The sequence below is a fragment of the Zonotrichia albicollis genome, chromosome 10, assembly GCF_047830755.1.
Source record: "Zonotrichia albicollis isolate bZonAlb1 chromosome 10, bZonAlb1.hap1, whole genome shotgun sequence".
In the NCBI taxonomy this organism is placed as follows: Eukaryota; Metazoa; Chordata; class Aves; order Passeriformes; family Passerellidae; genus Zonotrichia; species Zonotrichia albicollis.
Genome location: NC_133828.1, coordinates 19,667,621 through 19,690,299, shown reverse-complemented (window position 1 = coordinate 19,690,299; position 22,679 = coordinate 19,667,621). Strand labels below are relative to the sequence as shown.

Below are 22,679 nucleotides of genomic sequence, written 5' to 3'. Positions count from 1 at the left end.
CTGGCCCACACCCTTGGGCCACTCCCGACCCTCTCGATCTGCCTGAGAGGTGACGCCAAGTGCAAGCGGGGCGGAGGGTCAGGTCACCGCCGGCACCGAAAGCACAGGAGTGGCCTCCAGCCCTGTGTATGGCCGTGCTGGCCTCCGGCCGCGCCTCGTTCCGCGGCACCTGCCGCCCTGCCCTGCTCCGCTCCCCTCCCCGCCGGCACTCGTGTCGCGCCGGTGCCGCCGAGAGTCGCCGAGACCAAAAGTATCAAAATCTGGATGCTACTAACACTTCCCTTCCGGGGTGTCCATCCTCTCCCCATATCGTAGGAGTCGAATTCCGGCTCCACTTGCGTGGAGGCTTCCCCGTCAGTCCTGCCTGACGAGGCTCGGTGTCCCCTCCTTTAGATTGCGGCGAGCCAGCAGGAGCAGCTGTGACTGCCTGGGAAGGGATCGCTGCCCGTCTCACCGCCCGGCTGTCGAGCACTCGGCTCGGCTTGAGACTGGCCCGCATGGGTGCCTGGAGCTCTGGCAGTGGATCGAGCAGGGCTGCAGCCGCCGGGGCGCGGGATGCCATCAGCTCGTCCCTCAGAGACGTGCGCTTCGCTCGCGTCTGGGCGCCCACTTGCGGTCCCTCAATCGGATCGAGTCAGCTCTGTGAAATTCCTCGGGGCTGACCGTCAGGGAGCCAGGGCTCTCTTGAAAGCGACTTAGGAAAAGCACAGGGCTGAGAAACTTTGAGAAAGTTGGGCAATTCGTCCCGTTTGTGTGAGGGGAGACTAAAAAGCCGCACGCTATGACCCCCTCTTGAGTGAGGGCACGCACGGGATCCGCTGCAACTCCGCCTTGTCCTGGCTGCGGAGGGAGATGCTGCAGCCCCAGAAATCCCGCCGTATCTCGTTCAAAATAGGTTGATACAAAGTCAAGATGCTAACAAACAGGCATTCCCCGGTAAACGCGCGCAAAGACGCCTCAGAAATCGGGAGGCTGCCGTTGTTTATGTCCGTCTTAGCGAGGAGGGATGTACAGAACTATTCCCAGGGACAGAACAAATACCTGCTAAGAACCAAAGGCGCCATGGGTTGTCGCACAAATGAATCGATCCAGTAATCGCTAGGGCTATAACACCCTTATTTATGCTAAAGCATGTGACATAATCTTCAAAATGTAGTAGCTCCAAGTTACCACCTCTTTATTACTTATACAAGCTAATAGGTAAAGTGACTTTTACCTTCTTTACTTGAAGGAGACGCAAAGAAGCAGACAGGTAATTCCGCGCTGCTAATTATTGTGATGTGATGGGTAGGGAAGGGAGAGGTTGTAGTGGAAATGGGAAGACCGGTTATGAAATCTCTCAGTTTAGCTAGTAGTGACCATCTCAGACCTCATGATTATTTTTTTCTTAAACTGCGGATGCCAATATGTTAGAAAATCCGGCACCTTATCTGCCAGCGAGTGAACCCGTTTATTCTGTCCGAAAGCGTGTTTTGATAACAGGCATATTTTTTTTTTTCTGTGACTGATTTGAATTCTCGCCTAAATGTTAGCGTTTTAAATTGAGTGTTTAGCTGTTGCGCTTAAGGGTGTGGAGAGAGGGAAGCGGTAGCTCTCTCGCTCGCTCCTGGGTTCTGCGGTACCGAGAAAGATCGCGCTCAGTGCCGAGAGCGGAGCGCGGAATGTGCCGCCTGCCGCGGTGAAGTTGCGGTAGTGTTGCAGTTCCGCTCGTGTGAGGCTTGCCAGGCTTAAGGCAAAAAGTGTCCCGTATACAAAACGATCAGAATATTTACAGGTAATTGTGACTGTCAAATACTTCGTTGCGTTGACAAAGCGCAGAGATCTTGGAGCGTTTCGTCTTTCGGGGGGTGGGAGGTTGCGGGGACTTGGGACCCCTGCGAGGGGCAGCGGCGCGGGCCCGTTCGGCCGGGGAACTGGGGGGCTGCTGGATCCCAGCGAAACGCTGGCAAGGAGGAAATAACAGTGTCTTCCCGCAGAGACGGTGCGGCTGAAGGGCTCTTCCCGGGGCAGAAGTGCAGCGGTTCACGGAACAGAGTAAGTGAGAGCTGCTGTCCCCACTGGGGACAAACTCTCTTGTTAGATGCTGATTTAGTTGGAGCGACTCCGTGACGGGGAGCACACGAACACTGCGTCTGCTCTGGTTTTATAATGGGATTTCAAACGGTGGATAACTCTCACCCGTCCTTTTACGAACCTGAAATTTGTCACGGGAGCGCGCAGGCTGCGCGCAGGCCGGCGGCCCCTGCGGCGGAGGGGGGCGGGGGGGAGAGGGGGCAGGGCGGCCGGGGGAGACGCAAGGGCTGGAGGAAGAAGAGACTTTAGGTGGAATCGCTCTCGCTGCTTGACAGCGGTGCTTGGCGACAGCGGTGCCTTGCCTGGGCACGGTGGCCGCTCAGCTGCCGAGGCCAGGCGGCTCCAGCGGCTGAGGCCGTGCTGCGGGGCTGGGAGGTGGCAGCCCCCGCCGGCCGCCGAGCACTTGCTTCCGGCCCCCTCCGCGCGCTGCCTGCTTCTCAGGAACGGTGCAGGGGGGGCATGGAGGCAGCCTCGTCAGAGACTGTGAAGCACAGGGGCATCAGCTCCGCGGAGCCCAGCGGGCGAAAGGCGGGCAGGCTCAGGGTAGTGTCCTCAGTTCCCAGCTGCCCCGGTATCTGCTTCTTAGGCTTCTGCCTCGTTCCGCTGCTTCGAGAAGCCACGTACAGGTTGAAGGACGCCGCCTCGGCAAAGCTACCGGGGCTGCCTCGGGCGGCGGGCCACATTTTGGCCACCCTTTGAGGTGCTGGGAGCCGGTAGACAGCCCCGAACCCCGAAGGGGCCCTTTCACGGGCCGAGTACGAACTCAAGCCCCGAAAATATTTTTAAGTGTTGGCACATATTGCCTGGCAAAGTTTTGAGGTCGCAGGAAAATACGATAGGTTTGTTTGCAGGAGGAAAAGCGATAGGATTTGGCCCTTTGCTGCCCCTGGGCCCCATGTGTGACCCCTCTGCAGACAGTGCCTTGCTGTGTCCCGTAGGTAGCAGTGCAGGGATCGCGAAAGCCAAAAAAGACTGAGCACTACCCTGTCAGCTTTCCATTTGCGGTGATTCCGCCAGGGACAAGCCAGGTTCGTGGCGCAGCCGGGAGGATCTGAGCTACCTTCTTGCAGGAGCCAGGCTGCGGGATATTTGCGGCTCATGTGTATTAGGATGCATTTCCCCGTGTTGCTCAAAGGCGTTTTCAGCCTTTATAGTTCAATAAACCCTGTTGTTTATTTTCACTAGAAATCCCCTTCACTGTCTGCCCTTTTTTTTTTTTCCAAGCAGATCCGCAGCCTTCAGTTACTTGCACAGAAAACTCTAAGCCTTCAGCCGGGACCGCAGCTGCCGGCCGGGCTGTTTTGTCACAGGCTGCCCTGGTTTCAGCCTAACAGGGGGGAGCGAGGGCGAGAGGTGGGGGCCGGCACCAGTCTTTTCCCTGAGCACCATTTCGCGTGGCAGGAGCCGGCGGGAACTGCTGCCTTGTGCCGCAGAGCAGAGGGTTCTCCCTACGCATTTACTGGAATTTCAATTAGAACGGGCGTAAGCAGATAAGAGTATCTGTTGAGAGGCAAAGTTTGGATTTAGGAGGAAAACAGCATCCTGCTCTGTCCAAAGGACAGTCGCTAATGAGCACCGCGTCCTGAGGGCGGCGGGGCTGGGACTGAGCTCAGCTCGTTGGGAAGCTCACGGGGAGGGGGCTCGGAACCGGCTCTGTCCTGGCTCTGTTGAGGTCCGTACTCTCATGTGCTCTCCGCCGGCCGTAGGAACTCGAAGAGCGCTTGAGCCCTTGTGAGGCGATGGTGTCCAACCTGGGCGGGTGATGTTTTGCTTCTAGGTCGGAGCCTGGCGGGGCAGCAAAGATGCTATCTTGCTAATTTGTATAAATCATTGTAATTAAAACGATTCGTGCCTCGGGGTACGAGTCCTCAGCCCAGCACGCCCGGCATGTCCTGCAGAGCTCTGCAGTCACTCGTTCTCACGCCGGGCGAGAGCGCGGTGGGAAGGGAAGAGCGGGCTTCCCCGGAGCCCTGCGCCCCGTAGGCACATGAGGGGTGTAAAGGCAGGCGCTGGGCTGGCTCCCGCGCCGAGGGTGGCGGCTCTGTGCTGCAGCCCCTTCCCGCATTCGTTCACGCCGCGGCTCGGGCAGTGCGCGGCAGACGGAACGCTCGTTTCCCGTCCCGGCGCCGCTCGGAGCGGCCACCTCGGGGTGAAGCGGGGGACACCGCCCGGCCCGGGGCAAACGGCACCGGAGTGGCCTTCGGCTGTGGCTAAGGAGCAGCCGCAGTTGGTGCTCGGGTGGAGGGGCTTGTTAGTTACTTCTCTCTCGGATCTAGGGAACTTTCTTTAGTCGCAACGAAGGTGGGAAAACTCTTCCTTCATTTCCAGCCATAAGCTGCTAATTTGAAGGAAAAGACCCACAGGGCACAAAAGCTTCGTTCTGTGCTCTCTGCTCCTGACAATTTACAAATCTAAACAGAAGTATTTTAAAGAAGCCATGCAATACTGAGGAATTTCGAAGTCTGTTAAGGTGAGGTCGATGAGCTTGATATCTCACGGAGGAAATCCCTTGCGGTTAGCATTGCAGCGTTGATTGTGGGAAAACGCAAGCCCAGGGCCAGGGGGAAAGCCAAGATCTGGAGACGGATGAGGAACACGGGAAGCTGCAGATCGCAGTGGGGAGCCGGAGGGCAGGAGAGAGCCTAGCACGACTCCGGCAGCGGCCAGCTCAACCCCGCAGCAGGCGTCCAGCCGGCCCGGCCTGCCGGTGAGCCCCGCTCCCCGCGCCCGCCTCGGCCGGAGCTGCCTGCCTCCTGGGCACCGAAATACGGTGTAATGGCGTGTTACGTGCTGCTCGGCTCCGGCCGAGTCGTTCCCTTCCCTGTGTATGTCTGGCTGCAGAGATTGCTTCTCTGTTGTCCGCAGCTCTTTCTCCATATAAACCAGCGTTAACAGCAAAAGGCTCATTAATAAAACCGTTGGGGGGAAGGATGGAAGCGCGGGTAGGTCTGCAGAGATACTGCTATCCCGAAACCCTTTGGTCGGAGCTCGGACGCCGTGAAGACGCTTTGGGTTTGGTTTTTTAAAAATTATTTTAGTTATTCCATTGGCACAGCACGAACGAGCCGCGTGGATCCCGAAGGGGCTGGAGGCAGCCGGCGGTGCTCAGGGGATGCAGAGCCGGCTCCCGAGGGCCGAGGCGTTATGCCGCGGAGCAGGGGGACTTGCCAGCCGGCCCGGCGGCCGCCGCGCTCCCCCTCTGGACAGCCGCCGTTTTAGGCTTGGGTTGCAGGGGGAAAGCGGAGGATTGTGTCAGGGAAAGCACGATGGCCGGCGCCGTGCTCCCGCCGGCACTGTCGGCTGGAGCCAGAGCTTTCCCCTCGAAGTGATGCGGGAAGAGTCGGGCTCCTCCCGCCACTCAAGGACATTTTCGTTTCATTTCGGCTTTCCCTCGTGAACCCGCCGCCGAAAGAGGGATCGCGGTTGTGCGGAGGGACGAGAACCCCTCCTACGGCGGCAGGGTTAGATGGCTCGTCCGCGACAGCGAGCGTTCGAGGGCGGGACCACCCCGCAGCGGCGGCTCCTCGGCTGCCCAGTGCTTTTCCCAGGCCGCGAGGGGAGCGCGAAGAAGGCGCGGCTGGGCAGGAGGTCGGTCCTGACGCGCTGCCCATCGCCGATTTGCCTGGGCCGCCGCTCTGCCCGGGCCGGGCCGCGGGACAGGAGAGGTGTTGGAGCCTCGACGGCATGTGGCGCGGCGGGCAAGGTGTCAGGGCGGAGCGGCGCTGCAAGGGCCGAGGGCGCAGCGGAGGGCCGCGGGAGGGGCCCGCTCGGCCCGCGGCAGGTGCTGCGCCGTCCCCGCACCGCCAGGGCCGCGGGCGGGCGGGAGCTGCGGCCGCCTCGGGCTGCGCCGGCGCCAGTGCCCGCGCGATGGCGCTGTGCAAAGGCGAAGGCACGGGGACGGGTCGGGCGGGTGGTCCCGGCCGCGGCCCGCAGGAGCTGCCGGGGTCTCGGGTCTCGCTGTGATGGAGCCTGGGCCAAGCGGAGAGACCGGAACCCTCACCTGTGGGATCCGCTTTCCCCTCTCCTCCTGACCCTGCGTCCTGGCAGTGGGGACTACAGCCGCCACCCCGAAGGGACTCAGAGCTGCTTCGCTGGTGCTGGGGGCCATCCCTCTCCCACCCCGCCGGCCCCTGGGCCCCCGTGGCAGCCCGGGACCTCTGCGCTTCGAAGCAGTGCCCGCGGGCGGTGGGCCGGTGTCCCCCGGGACCCCAGCGCGCGGCGCCGGGGACCTCGCCTGGGCCCGGGCCACAGCGCTCAGCCCCGGCCGAGCCTCGCGAGGAGGCTGTCGTCCCGCGGGCGCCGGGAAAATACCGGGTGGAAGGGTGAGAAAGCAGCAGGGAGGAGGAGAGCGCCCGGCGGATCCTGCCAGGGGGAGAGCCACAGGGGCCGGCTCTCGGCCCGGCTGCGTGGGGCAAGAGCCGCCCCGGCCCGGGGGGCGGCATCACGGGCAGCGGAGGCCCCGGAGGTGGCGGCAGCCCCGGCTCCAGCCGCCCGCCTCTGAAGCCTGTGTGGGCACTGAGCCGCGATCGCTTCCATGCGTTTTGGCTTTAAAAGCGGTAGTTAATGAAAACCAAACCTTTCCAAGGAGGTGTTTTTGTTCAAAATTTTTTGGTAATCAACGACTGAAGGGGTCCGCAAACTTCAGTAACAAGGAGCGCTGGGCACTCGGAGCTCATCCACTCCTGCTCCCATCAGAGTGAGAGAGCAGAAAATTCTCGTACCGGAGTTCGTGTTAGAAAAAGAAAAATATGTTATTAATATTATTCATTTTTTTCAAATAGTTGTTTTTTTAATTGCGACATTGAAGACGGGAGAGGAAAGCAATGGGAAATAATCACCTTTTCTTTCCAGTGGAAATAAGGACATGTGAAAATCATGCAATGGGGGAAGAAAAGCGTTTGTAATGCGAACAGAGAGAAAAGTCTTTTATTGGGAAAAAATATGTAAAAGAAAAATAACCATCATACTTCATAAAATCCGTATAAATTAAGTGGATGTTTACAAAACAGAAGTTACCAAACAACATTTATACAAATTCGGTTACGTTTCCCCCGGTTTCACTAACAAGCCCTTTTGCTTTCACGTCAAAATTTTCAAATTATTACGCCTCCCGATTTCAAAGTTATTTTCTTAGAATATTTTATGTAAACATTCAGTTTATACATACGGACTAAACACATATTCGGTAATCCTGATATTCCAGTGAACGCGGAAATGAGAAACCAGCTGCCGGTGGACAAAAAAACGAAAGCAAGAGAAAGGTGCAGGGGATTCATTGCAAATAAAGCAATCGCTACATATATATTTAAATGTATTTAATTGTATGCATTATTCAAATGCCCTTCTGACTAGTTTAATAATTTAGAATCAATAGTTTTCCTAAAAACTTTATAAAATATTTACACTTAATAAAATATTAATCGATTAACAAGCCAGTTGTACTCTTATAGGAGCTTTAGTAAAAGTCCTGTAATCGCGCTGTCGCCACACGTCTCCGCTGTTAAGGAAAGGATCACTGACAAAATGTAAATGAAGATCTTCAGACGGTGGTGTTTATAAAATACCTCATTAATGGGCTTGGATTGAGTCTCTCCATCCATCCACATCATCAGATATAATAATAGTAACGAATCAGACAGGGAAGATCCTGGCTAAACCATTGGCATTTTTTTTTCCAGAAGTACTGAAGTCCTAAATCACCAATTCTTCTAACTTTCTGGCCATTGATCCTCGGGCATTCGTAGTTCAACATCAAAGGTAAGAACAAAACATTATTCAATTATTCAATAGCTGGTGGAAAACGTTAAGTTCCATGTAAGAACTTTAACTTCCATTACTGCTGAGCTTTATCAAATAGGGAGAGGGGGAAGGGAGAAAAGTTAGATCGGGTTATTTAAAAAGAAAACAGAGTTCTCCAAACTTTGAGGCTCGTTTCTGAGAGGGAAAGCAGACCTGCCTGGCGGCAGCCGCCGCGCTCTCTCCTCCGCAGCCTGCGCGTTCCCGGCACCGCGGCTCGTTTCCCCGACCGCTCCCGGAGCCTGGCCCTGGCCGTATCCCGGCCCCCCGCCCTCGGCCTTCCGCGGCTCCCCGTATCTTCTCTGGCTCCCCCCGACTTCAGCCGGCGATGGGACGCGGCTCCCACCCGCGTTCACGGCTTGCTGTCCCGGGGCAAGGCTGGCACCGCGTCCAGACTTCGGCGGCGGGTCCCGCTGCCCCTGCCGAGGCGGGGAGAGACACGAGTGCCTCGGCCGAGGCGGGGACAGCCGCACTTGGCACTGCTTTTTGGGGCCGGCCCGGAGGTCGGATGTGGAACGAAGGGATGATTTCTCTTACCCTGCCCGGGGATCCTCTGCGTCTCCCGGTACTATTTTCACAGGGGCGGCCCGGAGCTCACCGGGACACCCGAGCGCTCGGGTGGGCCGTCACTGCCACTCGGAGGGAAAGAGGGGAGCAGCGGGACCGGCGGCAGCCGATCTCCTGTGGGGACCTGACCCTCCTGCAAACCCCGAGGCAGCACAGGGACGGCTGCATGCGGGCTCGAGGCAACCACCGCTGTCCGCCCTACTGTTCCCGGGTGTTTACGGGGAGAGCGAAGATCTGTCACCAGGGCTGCCCGGTGGCCGTGATGCTCCCGCAGGCTCCCAGTGTCGCCGTGCCCGGGACGGGGGGCTCCGCTCCCCACTAACCCCCCTTTTTTTTGACCCTCCGGCGCCACCGTAAAAGACAGAACTCTTAAGGGAGCACGGCGGGGAGGGCGGCGCCGCGCACGGAGCCAGCCGCGGACGGGCGGCGGGGGAGGCGACGGAGGGGGGGTGTCGGGGCACTTTGGGTGCCCGCCGCCTGCGGCTCATTCCTCGCCGCCCGTCCGCCGCCCGCCTCCCCCGCCAGAAGGGATTCCCTCGGTCCACCTTAACGTGGGTCTCGTTCCGCCGCCGGGCGGGCGGCGAGGGCTCGGCGGCGCGGGGCCGCCGGCTCATTCCCCCGCGCCCCCCGGGCCGGGCAGGGGGCGCTGCGGGTCCTCGGGGCGCCCGAGGGGCATGGCCCCGCCGGGAGACGCGGCCACGCCGCCGCCGGCCCCAGGGAGCGGCGCGCTGCACCTTGCATTAGAGAGAGAGGGGACTGCCTGCCTGCCGGGTGACCGCTCGCTGCCCCGGGACTGGTGAGGGGCTCGATCCCGCCGCGCTGCGACTTCCCGGCCGGAGCTTTGCCCGCACCACTGGCTGCACTTAGGTAGCGCTGTCATACCCTACCCGGAGCTCCGCTATTAAATAATTTAGCAGCGGCGGCAGCAGCGCTTTCCTGCCCGCTTGTCACCTTCTCCCGGCCCCCGCTATCAATTATTCAGGACCATCCCGGTAACTGCCTGGAGCCGGGCGCGGAGAACAGGGCGACGGCGAGGCCCTACCTGGGGCCGGTCGCTGGCTCTTGGAGGCCTGGAGGAAGCGCGACCGGCCCTCGGGGCGGCAGCCCCCACCGCACCGCGAAAAGTTACTGTCGCCTCGCCCCGGCGGAGAGAGGTTGCGGGAGGATCCCCGCCGTCGGTCGGTTCCCAGGGGGACGGGGGTGGGGCGCGGGTGGCAGGACGCGGCGAGGCCGCACGGGCTGCTTCGGACCAACTCGGGCGTCTGGACTGAATGCCGGTGGCAGCTTTGCTCCTCCTCGATCGGTCCGGTGTCCCCAACTCCCACTTCCCCACCATCCGCCCCCCCGCCCTTCCCCTTCTCCCAGCTCCTCCTCCTCTCCTTCCCTCTCAGCCCTCCCCCAGCCCGACTGCCCCTGCCCTTGCGCCTTTCTGCCCTGGGTCTCTCCTGTCACCGCCGCGTCGTCCTGCCACGCTTCCCCTTCCCCACCCAGCCTGCCCTACGCCCTTCCTTCTCGCGGCACTGCGCTCCTTTTTCGCGTGTGAGATGTATTATTTATTTATTGGTGTTTAATTTCCTGCCAGGTGGGTTTCTGCCTCCCACCCGTGCGCGCAGCGGGGCCGGGGCTCTGCGGGGCGGGCCGGGCCGGGAGGAGGTGGGCTGCTGCGTGCCCGTCTGTGCCCGATTGCGAGGTAGCAGCGAGACTTGATTTTTGCGGGGGGGCGGGGAGGGGGAGGGGTGTCAAGGCGAGGAGGGGTGGCGATGTTTGGGATGCACAGCCCTGGGACGGGAACGCCGCGCAGACAGACAGGCAGACACACACACACAGGCGTGCACATACACCAAACCCGAAAGCAAGGACAACCCCAAAAAGGACTCACTTTGCCTCGATGACTCAACGCAACTAATAACCGTTTCTCTGCTCTCTGTGGCGAGTCCCTCCTGCCGCTGCTGTCGTTGGCAGAGGAGGGAGCAATTGAAAGTGACACACGGGGGGCCGCCGCCGCCACTTCTCCGCGCCGCCAGGCACTCGCCGCCGCCGCGGAGCCCGGGAGAGCGGCGCTCCCTCCTCTTCTCCTCCCCCTGTTTCCCCCGGTATTGATTTTCTCCGCTGAAGGTGTGAGAAGTCGGCTCCCTCTCCCTTCTCTTCTGCGCCGCAGCCGACGGCCCCACGCCTCCCCGCCCCCTCGTCCCGACCCCTCTGCTCCGCTCGCCACCCGGGACCCTCCGGGACGGGGCTCTATCCTTGCCGCCCCGGCCCCGCCGCCTCAGCACCCCCGGAGGAGGGCGAGGAGGGGGCTGGGGGTGGGGGGAAGGAGTAGAAGCGAAGAACGCGGCGTGGGAGAAGGAAACAGGAAAACTTTCCACCCTGGATTCTCTACTTCTGATCCATGGACAGAGCCCAACTCAGCCAACTTACAGACAGGCTATAAGCAGTAAGTACAGCGGCAGTTCGCGGGAGCCGCTCGCTAGAGGCTTCCTCGCCAGCAACCGGCTACTCCGTGGCTGCACAGCTGGCCGCCGCGGGGGGGCCGTGCCAGCGGGGCCGTCTGGACTGGCAGCCTTTTCCCCACGGCCCCCGGGGGTGGGCCGGGACTGTGGCCGGACCCGGGGCGCAGCACCTGGCTGCGGCAGGCGGCTGGGCTACTTGCCTGCCGAGCGCGATGGGAACCGGGGCGCAGCACTGCCTGCCCCCGCCCGCGGCAGGTTGGCGCCGGGCGGGTGAGGCGAACCGCTCGCTTCCAGCGGGGCCGGCTCCGGCGGCGGGAGCGGGGCGGCATCGCACCCGGCCGCTACTCGCCTGGTTTCACGGAACTGAACCGCTCTCGAGACGGGCATCGGGGGCCCGGCCGGGTGAGCGGGGCCCAGTACTGGCCAGCTGCCACTGAAGCGCCCCTTGTTTCTCTCGCCCTAGGTCCGTGCTCCTTCTACTGCGACCTGCCAGCGGGAGCAGCGTCCCCGAGCATGGAGCGGAGGAGCGAGAGCCCCTGCCTGCGGGACAGCCCCGACAGAGGCAGCGGCAGCCCCGATGTCAAAGGGCCCCCCCCCGGGAAGGTGGCCAGGCTGGAGCAGAACGGCAGCCCCATGGGCACCCGCGGGAGGCCCAACGGCGCCGTCACCAAGCCCGTGGGAGGTAACCGTGCGGCCGCGCTCGCGGCGGCTCCGCCGCCCGGGGCACGCAGGGCGGCGGGCCCGGGGGAAGCGTGTGGCGGGCGGGTCGGCACCGTGCGCGGAGGGGCCGGCAGGTCCGAGTGGCAGTTGGAGGGCTGCTGCCCGCTTTCCTGGGCAAGCATCTGGCTGCTCGGCACCGCTGCGGTGATGGGGATCCACGGGAAGACTTGGACCGGGAGTGCGGCGCGCAGCCCTCCGGCGTTAGAAGGCCGCCTGCCGCAAGAGGCCACCCCGGGCCGGGCTCTGGCCGGGCGGCTCTCAAAAGGCGAGAGCTGAGCCTGCCGGAGGGTAACGGGGTGAAAGCGTGTCCTGCGCTCGGCGCTTTCTTGGTGCGGATTGCGCAGGGGCAGCCCACGGGCATCCCCCGGCCCTCCCGCAGGGCACGGCAGCGGCCGGGCGGCGGGCCTGGGCAGCGCCTGCAGCGGAGGGCAGCGCCTCCGGCTCGGGTGCGGGCGGTGGGGCTGCCTTCGCGGATGTAGGTGACACCAGTTAGGTGCGTTAACACCCACCGTCACAGCTTTAAGAAAAGAGTCACCAGGGTGGAAAAAACGGTGGCGTTTATGGTTGGATTTTTGGGTTTTATTTTTCTTTCGGTAAGTAGGATTTTGTAGAAGTTGTTGTAAAAGAGAATAGGGCATGTGTAAGGTTTAGCTCTTTCAGCAAATATATTGAGCATTAGTTTTGCTGTTTTCCTGCGTTTCTCTAGAATACTTAATCTTTCCTACTTTGCTATCAAGTTGCTGGTCAGTTTTATGTTAAGAGCATGTTAAGTGCGTAGTTGCTTTTTCCCCTCCTTTTGTTCCAAGCAGGTAAAATTTCCAGTCACTTCTTTTAAATGCCTTCTTTTTTCCTCTTAACTCTGATGCTGTCGTGTTTAAGACAGTGCAGCCTCGTGTTAGGAAAAGTATATTTAAAAATCTTGAAATTAACCAGGTGTTGTGAGCAGAATTCTGCAGGAAAGGCCACCAATAACTACGTTAAAAAATCCTCTGTGTTTTAAAATGAGCAGAGCGGTGACACATAATTGTAGTTGTTTATACACAAGGAGTTTGTGTAGCTGGCATTTCGAGAGATACATTGAAATGGTCGTCACATGACTCTCTATTACGTGAGGTTTATTTAGCGATTTTACCATTAGATGCTTGTTTTAGACCTCTTTGGCTCAATAGGCATCCTAATTGCTGAAGTTTGCTAAGGAGCTGCAGATTTTGTTTTAAAAGCGTAGGATTCATTTATATACCTAATGAAGGGTAAGAGAGCTCACTAGTTTTTAAGTTTCTTTATATCTAGTTTTTAACCTGTTCTCTGTCTTCTTCCAATGTATGGAAAAAGAAGCAGCAGCTTTGCAGTGAAAGACTTGTAATACTATTCCACTTAGAAATTGATGAAGAAATAATTTGTTGAATAATTGTAAAAAGGAACTAGTTAATCATATAAAAAGTAGTGTATGTAGTTTTACATGCCTTTTTCAAGACTTGGTCAATAAAGCTGCTTGATTTTTAAAGGAATGTTAGAATTAGAGCTGAAATATTTTTCCTTGGGGCATTTATAGAAATATACTTTAAGAAAACTCTTTTAAATGTTTTGGAATATGTTTGCTTTCTAGTTGCAGCTGTATTATCCAAGAGAAATTCAGCAGCTTTTATAGTTATATTGGTGGTTCAGCCTGAATCTGTGGCCTGTTAAGCTGTGGAAGATCTCTTCCACTTAAGAAAAATACTTTCATTTCTGAAAGCAAACTTTTAAGAGCCTGAGTTTTCATTCATTACTCTTCAGCTCATTTATAAAGGTGTTGTAGACTGGAGTGTATAAGTGCGGGAGAATAAGAAATGCAGGAGTAATTTTTTTTTCTTGTTCCTTAGCTGACGTTCTTTAAACAGTCTCAGTCTATTTGAGTTTAGGCTGTTCATAATAAAGGTTATTCATTACTCCTTATTGATACTGAAAGCAAGAAAAAAATTATTCCTTTCTGAATACTTACCTAAGTTCTATAATATTCAATACTAAATTAGTTAAGGCAGATTTTTTTAATAAGATAATGGTGCTGTTTAAAATTGATTTTTTTTTTCTCCTGGCAATGCTCTTACAATAAATCAACATAGCTAATTTCCAGATATTTTCCTTCTGCTCTTTTTCAAGTTTGAACTTTAAGAGCCTGTTACAATCAAGTGATCTTTTCCTGAATGCAGATCACACCTGTTTCAGGTATTTTTGGAAGTCTGTGTCTTTGCAGTGAATCCTGTGGTCTTAGTATTTTTTTCACTGGAGTTGTGAAATGCATCTGTAGACATTTGTGCATGGGCTTACTTTAAATTTACTGGCAAGTTAGTATAAAAATTATTTGAAGTAAATACTGATAGATACTCTCCTACTATTATGCCTAGAGTCTGACAAAAAGGAAACTATTGAAAGTCATAGTGAAGTGACATCCAGGGCTTCAGTTGCCAGTGCTTCTGTTTATTCTTATTTCTTAGGCTCTAACAAGTGATAATGCTTACTGAACGTGAATTGTATTTAGGACGAAAATGGAAATGCTTTACCGAAAACTAGAGACCATTTCAGTTTGTTTTTTTTTAATTTTAAATTCCATAATGTGTATCTAAAGATTTTGAAAGCAACGCCAAATGCTAGCAATTCTTTTTTTCATCTCATTTTGGACCTTAGATATGTAAATGCTGAAATTTCTTCCTATTTGTCAAGTGGCTTTTTGTTGTAGTAATATCTGTTTCTGAAGTTAATCATGAGAACAGAGCAATAAGCTCTCAAACTATCTGCAGCTATGATGAGTGTGATGACCTTTGGTAACCAGTTTTATAATCGTACTGTTTGCTGCAATTATTTTTCTAGTGACTTCCCTGAGAAATAGAGAAATATAATGCTATAGGTGTTTCTAGCTTTCTCACTAGTTTTATGAGTAAAAAAGTGTTTTAAAATAAGCTTATGTAATGCAGACAGAAAATCAATTGTTCTCATGAGAAATTTTGTGTTATGATTTTTCTAGTTTTTTATTCCCAACATGAATGTCCTTAATTCAGAGGGCCATTACAGCAGCTATAATAATCTAGTGAAGGTCACTAAAAAGATAAACGAGGTCTTAAAGGTTGTGTTTAATAGGGGATTTAAAAGTTTTGGTACTGTTTACAGTGTTGTTAGCGTCAGTCCAATGTATTAGAGTCCAGTTTTGGTTTGCCTGACTAACCCAGTGCTTCTGAAATATTTCAACAGTTGTCTGACCAGTCTGTTTTAAAACCTGTATGTAATAAAACACAAGTGCTCAGATTTTAAGGAGAGTAAGGTTCCTTGGAAAAAAAGACTAATATCGCTTTAAAAAACATATGAAGCCTGGGAGAGAGTTTAGAGCAAGCAAGAGCACTGTGGTGTTGACAGCTTTATATCCCTGTTGGGTAACATTCACTTACTAGAATTGGCGTCTCCTCTCAGTTAGTAATTCACTCCATAAGGATTAAAAAAAAGAGGGATGATTAATGACTAGGAAACTTATATTTACAGAATTGTTGATTGCAGTTCGTGAACCTGTTTGTGTAAGAGTGGATGTACATATATATATGTGCGTGTTGATTTGAAGAGTGCAGAAAATAAGCGTCAAAAGCTTCTGAAAGCAGTTTAAAATGCCAGTATGCAGAGTGAGCTGTTCTGAAGTTTGATTTTGCTGACAAAGAGGCATAGAACCAAATGATAGCCAAGGGAGCATGTTCAAATTTGAAACAGGAAATGATGGCAAAACATTTTTTGTTTAGATTAGTTTGATGCAGTCTGATAATATGTTCATATTAATTTAACTGTTAAAAACTGTGATTCAATTTACAAAATATTAATGGAGGGAAAAGCTTTTGGGCAATTCAAACCAAAGTATATGATCAGGATGTTAATCAGTAGCTGTAGTTAGGGAGCTTGTATGAAGTCAGATTAACAGAAATGTGGATGCAGTGACTCTTCGGAGCGCTGCTGCTGGTTGCTGTGAGCCCCCTGAAGTTCAGTGTATCGTGGTTGTATCTGCTTAAGTGTAGTTAGAAATCAGTTTTAATATATCTCTGGGGTGACAGAAACACAGGCTGATGGTTAAAGAGCTGTTTGTCAAAGTCCATTCTACATATTTCTGTAAAAATATGGTAGAGTTTGTACTACCTTGTATATCTTTACAAGGATTTTAAGACACTTGATTGGAGCAAAAATTCACTTCAGTGCAGACGGAAGAATACAGCCTGATCAAATTTGCTCCTGTGTTCTAAATGGTTAGCTAACATGGCGTCCTGAGCGCAGTAAGGAAGTGTGTTTCACTTGTCCTTAGGAACTGAGCAAAGTGAAAGGTTTAAGTTTTTCCTGCCCAGATCCTAGATGAAGAATACCTTCCTGCTGCCTGAAAGAAATATGTGGCTGTTGGAAAGAATTAAGTGTGCTGAAATACAGAAGCGTGAAAGCCGCAAACCCTTGTTAGTTTCAGGAACCAGCATAGATGTATGTTTTATGTTTTACGTTTATATTTTATGTTTTATCTGTGGCTGCATAGTGGGAAAATGTTGCTTTTAATTTTATATGATTCAGTAGGGATTTGGAAGAAATGTAAAATCTTGCATTTTACATGTTTCTGATATATAATGAGGAAGAAACCTGTAATAGGAACAGTAAGAAAAGCAAGACAGTGATTTTTTTTTTTTGTGACGGATTGTTAAAAATGATTTTCTGGTATTTTTTGCTGATCTTCATCCCTCTCTCCCTTTTTCAGTCAGGCTATATCATGTAAATAGAACAAACAGAGCAGTAATTCCTGAAGGGTCATGCAGTGTATCAGCTGTATTTTTGCCAAAGTAGAAAAATAGTCTTTCTTTATGTGTTTTCAGTACTTGGTCTGTTATTAAAATAAAGACACAGTTGGTTGAAGTGCGTGTGCAATTGAACATACACATTAAACAGAATATAGGGTATCCACCCATTCAATGACCTAGACATAATTTGATGTTTGGGGTAATTTTGGAATCCTTAACTTGCATCTGCAGAAAGACACCAACAATTTTGAATTCAAGATTTAAGATTAGTGGTAGTAAGATTTTTTTTCTTTCCCCTGCAACAGTTCCTAAGTGTTTCAAGTCATCTCCGTGCTTCTTTTCCACACCCATGGCCATGTTAGTTAAATGCATGCTGTTATTCTTATCATAAACCAAAGCAAAGAAAAAGCAACCAACATAATTGAAATTATCCATATTAATTCTTTGTTTACTCCTCCCTTTTTAAGTTGGGTCCTGCTTTTTCTTGATCTCACTGGGATAGAACATGATATATTTGCTCTCAATTATTTATAGGGCAATTCTTTGGCAAACTTTAACAGGAGGTTTCAGTGAATCCCTAGAACTGTTTTATGTGCCTAAAGAAGATGGCAAAATCATATTAAAAACTAAAAAGACGCCAATGAGGTAACATATTTTCAAGAAATTAAATAGTGAATTATCTGCCACTTAGAATTTAGATGAAGAGTTTGGACATCAAAGGAAGGCCAACAGTATTAACCTTTTAGTATTATGAAGAAACACTTAGAGGTAAAGCTTGCAGATTCCTTTCTCAAATACCTAGTTTTGTGGAATCCTTTTATTCTATTTAAATACTCTTCCGATGCTGGATATTTTATCTTGATTTAAAAATAGAAAAAACCTGGCATAATGTAAGTGTAATCAAGTCATCATTTCAATAGACAGCTATGTCATACCGAAACGCTCTAGTTTGTAGCACAGACTTTCAGATGGTATCACTTACTTTAGGATTCCTTTAAAAGTATTTGAGTTTAGTTTTCTTCATGGAGAGGCTAGCCTGAATATTTATTTTTGCAGTTACTTTCTATTATTGATGTTTTCTTTAGAGCTGTCTGTGTGGAATGGGGAGGAAAAGGGCCACAATGGTGGTCTGGAGCTTAAGTAAAATACTTGAACCGGTAAGATTTTTGTCACTTGCATTGACACAGAACATGGTAATACAATATGACAACTATGGTGCTGTAAAATGAAGAGTTTTATTGCAGTCATGTATTTATATTCACCAAACATCTGTGTGACCTGTTTAGGAAAATTCTTATTTTTGTGCTTGAGCAGTCTTCAACCTGCTTTTAAATCTTATTTTTAAACTTTTCAAAATAGCTGAAAATCTGTAAAACTTGGGAAGATTTTCTTTTGAATCCCAAATTGCAAGGCATAGCTAAGTTAGGCCTTTAATTACTGCCCCTCATAATTTAGTTAAATTAGTAACTACTGCTGTGTTTTTCAGATTAAAGGCTCAGTTTTTCAAGGTATAAAGTATTACCAAGTCCCTTTGAATTGATAGGACGGGGATTTGTTGGAGATAACCTGTGCCTGATTCATAGTCTGTAACTACCAGAGGAGCGTGCTCTCCGTTTGAAGCTCGCAGTGGCTTTGAAACGAGCCTGCTGTGTTGAACAAGGAGCCAGAGCCTTTCTAGCTCTGAAAAAATCTTGTGGTAATTGGTTCCTACTGTACCAAATGTCCGGGGTCAGCTGCATCAGTCCCCACGGTGGCATGTGTCACTAATGCAGATGTAAGAAATAGTCACAGCAGACAAAAGGCAGCTGAGTATTTGATGGCTTTTGAGAAATGTTTTCTAGCCTCTAGCGATACTAAGAAAAATTGCCCTCCAAGAAGCTTTGTACTTGTTGCAGAATGCTCATCAGCAGCGTCTCTGCTGCGGGGCTGCAGACAAATGAGTTTACATTGATTAGTGCTATTAAAGACACAAAATACTCTCTGCCATTTCATTTGGGGGCACTTGTTAGCCCACCTAGTTGAGGTTCTCATGGCCCTTCCCAAGTGTTGACTGCTTTTAATGTGTGATATGTTCTCAGCCAGCAAGGCATGTTGTTCATATTGTCACTATTCTATATAGTTAGGGATTTTTTTTTCATCCAGAGTCCCTGCGCTTTGTATGAAAGTACGTACTGCATCTGTTGAGTATATTTTGTCCCAGTCTTCATTTGCATTGATCTGAATATTGGTAAAGGAAAAAATATTTTATATTTCCAGTGTTATTTCTTCTATTTCAGGGAACTGTAGAAAAAACATGAAACAGTATTTTTAGTTGTTTGGTTTTTTAAAAATTTTTAAAAATATTTGATAGCTCTGTGAGTGTCCCCTGAAGATTTACAAATATACAAGATTTTGACATTTGTCTATTTTCAGTTTAGAGCTAATGATATTAAAAAACTCTTACAAAAGATGTTCAAAAGGTTTTGTTTGTTCGTTTTATTGGTTGGTTAGTGCAGCGTTTTGCTTTGGCTTTTTTAAGTGCAATTCTTACTCTGATTTTTAAAGGTGTGAATGTTGACGTTGCTAGTGTCTGAGGACTTACGTGAAACCTCCTTCCTGGAGGCACTTCTACTTAGAATAAAACTACTCAAATAACTTACAGATTGTTTAAAAAATGGTGTGCGAGCCCTGCATCGATGTTCTGGTAAACTGGATTGCTAGGGCAGGAATACTGTGTCTGAACTCAAGATATATTTTCAATTTCTTGTTGAATGCTGAATGATCATTGGTGTTTCATGCAGTGATGTTTGGAAAAAGAAGATTGTCATTATTTGTAGAAATTGTATGAAGGGAACAGAAAGAACTTGAAGAAAAAGGACAGGTAGCGCTAGATAAGAGTCTAAGCATATGACTTGTTTTCTAAACAGAAAATTATCTGGCTAATTATCTGGCTAGAAATGTTTAGTCATTGTGCTCTAACTGCTGTCCTTGTATCAGATGGACATGCAATATTAAACAATTTAAGCACAACTGTACCTTGTTAGTAGCTATGTCAGCAAGGGAAAGAAGGTCAGAAAAATCTTAATACCTGTCAGACACTATTTTATATGAAGCTGCAGCATCTTATAACCATATACCCTCTGCATTTTCAGAATGCAGTAGGAATGCCTTCCACTTAAACATGCTCCCTCATGTTTTCCCCAGAGACAAACACTGAGATGAAAAGACGCACTATTGACAGCAGATCTTTTCAAAGGTACTAAACCTGGCACGAAATGTCGAAATGTCGGGAGGGGAGTTTGTTATATCAAAAGCATGATTTGTATGGCTGCATACAGCCACAAGGTTACTTTGTCCCTCTCTCAGCTGTTCCATTCTATTTGTAATGTTGAGAAGGGGCTGCATTAGTCTGTCTTTACTTGGGTATCACCAACACTTCACTGTTGAGAAGTTGCTGACTTTTGTCAGCATTTGGACGGAAGCTTCAGATAAGTGAGGAAACTCACAAAGAAGTATTTACCATCTTGGTAATCTAAACTCACGGAGAATGTTTTGCCATAAATTTAACTGACAGGCTTATATTGGAAATGAAGCATGTTATTTTCAAAACTACCAGCCTATTTTTTGGAGAGTAATATAAATTCATATTTTGAGCATATTTTGGTTTATGTGCATTTCCATTATTTATATATTAAAATTAGATGTGCACAATTTCCAGCCTTATTATTTTGAATGGTTATTAAGAAATGTAGTTATAAATTATGAGTTATACAATACTTTGGAGTAAAAGGTGATTTTCATAATGTCTTTTCCCAACTTACAAATAACTTCTTTGCCATAATACAAACATGTTAGCGGAGCAACATGATAGATGTTTCTTTAAGTATCGTAGTAAAAGAAAATGACTTGTATTCTGAGGCTGTGGATAGTTTATGTTGTTTTGGACCCATTTCCCAAGCAGTGATCGAAAACAGATTACAATAACAATTATACAGTCAGAAGATGCAATATCCATTTCTGTTTTAATTGAGTGAAAGAATAATAAAAACATCATTAAGAAAAATGAGGTGGACCTGTCATACATGCTACCAATTTTTAGATGTAGAGAAAATGCAGAGTAACAGAAGTGTGAGGGGTTTTTTTTATTTTCCTTTTTTCTTTTTTTCAAGTAGTTTGTTTCTCAAGCTAGAAATCTGGATAGTAGACTTCATATGAGCTCCTGTGAGCAAGTATGCAGTAAGTAGGTGTATTGCTTGACAGTAATGCTCAAGTTAGGCATTATCTGAGTATCTGGGTCTGGCATAATAATGAATGTATTGAGCCTTTGTGATGACATTAATATGATCACATTGTCATATTGACCTGCCAGCTACATGAGCTTTGAGAATGCCATGGACAGGTAGAAAGTAATAAAAGCTACTTCCTTCTCTTTCAAAATGAAAAGCTGTGCTACTTCATGTAGGGAGAGTGTTTTGGTTTTTTGTGCCTTCCTCAAATGTGTGGACCTGAATGCAAATAAGAGTACTTGGTCTCTTAAGCCATTGCTGCTTGGGACAGACTCTCCTATGGCCCTTCAGCTACCTTGGCATCTCAGGGTTCAGATTAAAACCCAAAAGGCAGAAGGGCCCTGTGCCGAGGGGCCGTGCATCTGCGTGCCTCTTGCAAAGGGATCAGACTGTAGTTGAAGGCCTGAGGTTGAGGGATCCTGGCTCTCCATTTTCTCTGACTCCTAGAGCTGTAAGCAGAAGTGTCCTTTCTGCTGTACCCTACATGGGAAGAGAGAACCTTGCTACAGTAGCCTTGGCTCTAGTCCTGTATCATACAGCTTTATAAATCAACATTTGGAATGGCATCCGAAAGTGAAGTGGGAGCCAGTTCGGCCTTTGGAGCACAGATGTAATCTGCTTTCTTTGGCTAACACCTCTCAGCGAGCACATGCATTTGCACTAGCAGAAGTATCTAATTTTTTGGTGTAGTTCTGTGTACATAATAATGTAGCAATTCAGATTGTTGAGCCCCAAAAGCATTGCTGACTCATCACAAGTGAATCCACACGCTGAAGGTCAGCCTATAGGCAGGTCTTTTCTATCCTTGCTCCAAAATATTCCTAACCAGATGAAGTGTACTGTGCACATCTGAGAAAGAGAATGTATATGACTTGTTCCTTGACCTCATAACTTGTTTGATCAAGATCTGGTAGTTATTAAACCCATTAGATTAATGTGACCTGCTGGCAGATAAATGTAAATATTCCTAAAGGTCTAATATTCAAACTGATAGCTGTTAAATGTGTGATCTTACGTTTGTAGAGTGGTTCTCCCACAATTCTGCAGTAAGACAATACAAGAGAAGGCTGCTCAGAAGTTGCCCAGGGTATGAAAGATTGGAGTTGGAAGTAAGGGGCAAACCCCAGAGGGCAGCTGCTGACCCATAATGGGCTGTAGATGCAGACTGTCTGAAGACTCTGTATTGACTAGTGGAAAGGGAGGCAGAAGGGGAAGCTGGCTGCCTTCTGGAGGACAGAATGGCTTCTACATTTTCTCATTTGTGATTCTCTCCTTCACTTATTTTCGCGCTGAAGATTTGATGAAGATTTCTGTGGTCTCCTTCTACCCGAAAAATATCATCTAGTAATGATATTGCTGTAGCAGTAGCCTTACCCTTGCTGAAAGTGAAGCAGGATGAAGAGCTTCTTCAGTTACCATTGAGTTTGACAGCATTTATTCAGAGTGATTTTAATGTGGCCTGTCTTCTTGCGTGTGTACTTGTAACTTTTGCCCATAGCCACTTCTGCCATATCTGTTGGCATTGTCACTTAGAAATTAGGTTTTCTAGTGCTGCCATTATCTATAAGATACGAGGAAAGAGGCAGTGGTTACAGTGGTTGCATATAATTCAGTTTGTCTCGATGTTGGAGCCTGCAAGTGGTTTTGAAGGCAGAGATATAGGTTGGCAGACATTTATCTTGTAACATGGTGAAGAGGTGATAAGATTTCTTCTTTTTCTTGCCAGGGAGTGATTCACAGAGGAATGGACATGATGGAGAAAAGAACTTGCTGGTGGGTCCCAGTGGAGACCCCAAAATAGGCCCGAATGTGGTCTGCAGCACTTCTCCAGAAATAAAACCTCAAGCCAGCTATGAAGGCTTTTCTGTTGCATTCCAGGGGACTTATCCCAGTACCAGGAGACTAGTTAATAGAACCTTCATTAAAATGCTTTTGCTAGAAGATGTTTTTTTGCTTCAAAAATTACATAATATGGTGGCATCTGCTAGCACCACTGAATTTAAGGGCTTATTAGTGGTTCCAGT

General features: G+C 50.0%; 1 protein-coding gene across 5 annotated transcripts in view; it reads left to right on the top strand.

Moving 5' to 3' along the window:
• The first annotated feature begins 5,582 nt into the window (after window positions 1–5,582).
• The window catches only part of SATB2 (SATB homeobox 2), a 132,834-nt gene continuing 115,737 nt past the window's right edge, over window positions 5,583–22,679 (top strand). The window contains exons 1-3 of one of the 5 annotated variants that reach the window (XM_074548237.1): window positions 5,583–5,661; window positions 7,752–7,830; window positions 11,350–11,568. In XM_074548237.1, coding sequence (XP_074404338.1) covers window positions 11,400–11,568 — 169 coding nt within the window. In that variant the 5' untranslated portion in view covers window positions 5,583–5,661; window positions 7,752–7,830; window positions 11,350–11,399. The other 4 variants (XM_074548238.1, XM_074548239.1, XM_074548241.1 and 1 more) reach the window with 4 other exon arrangements.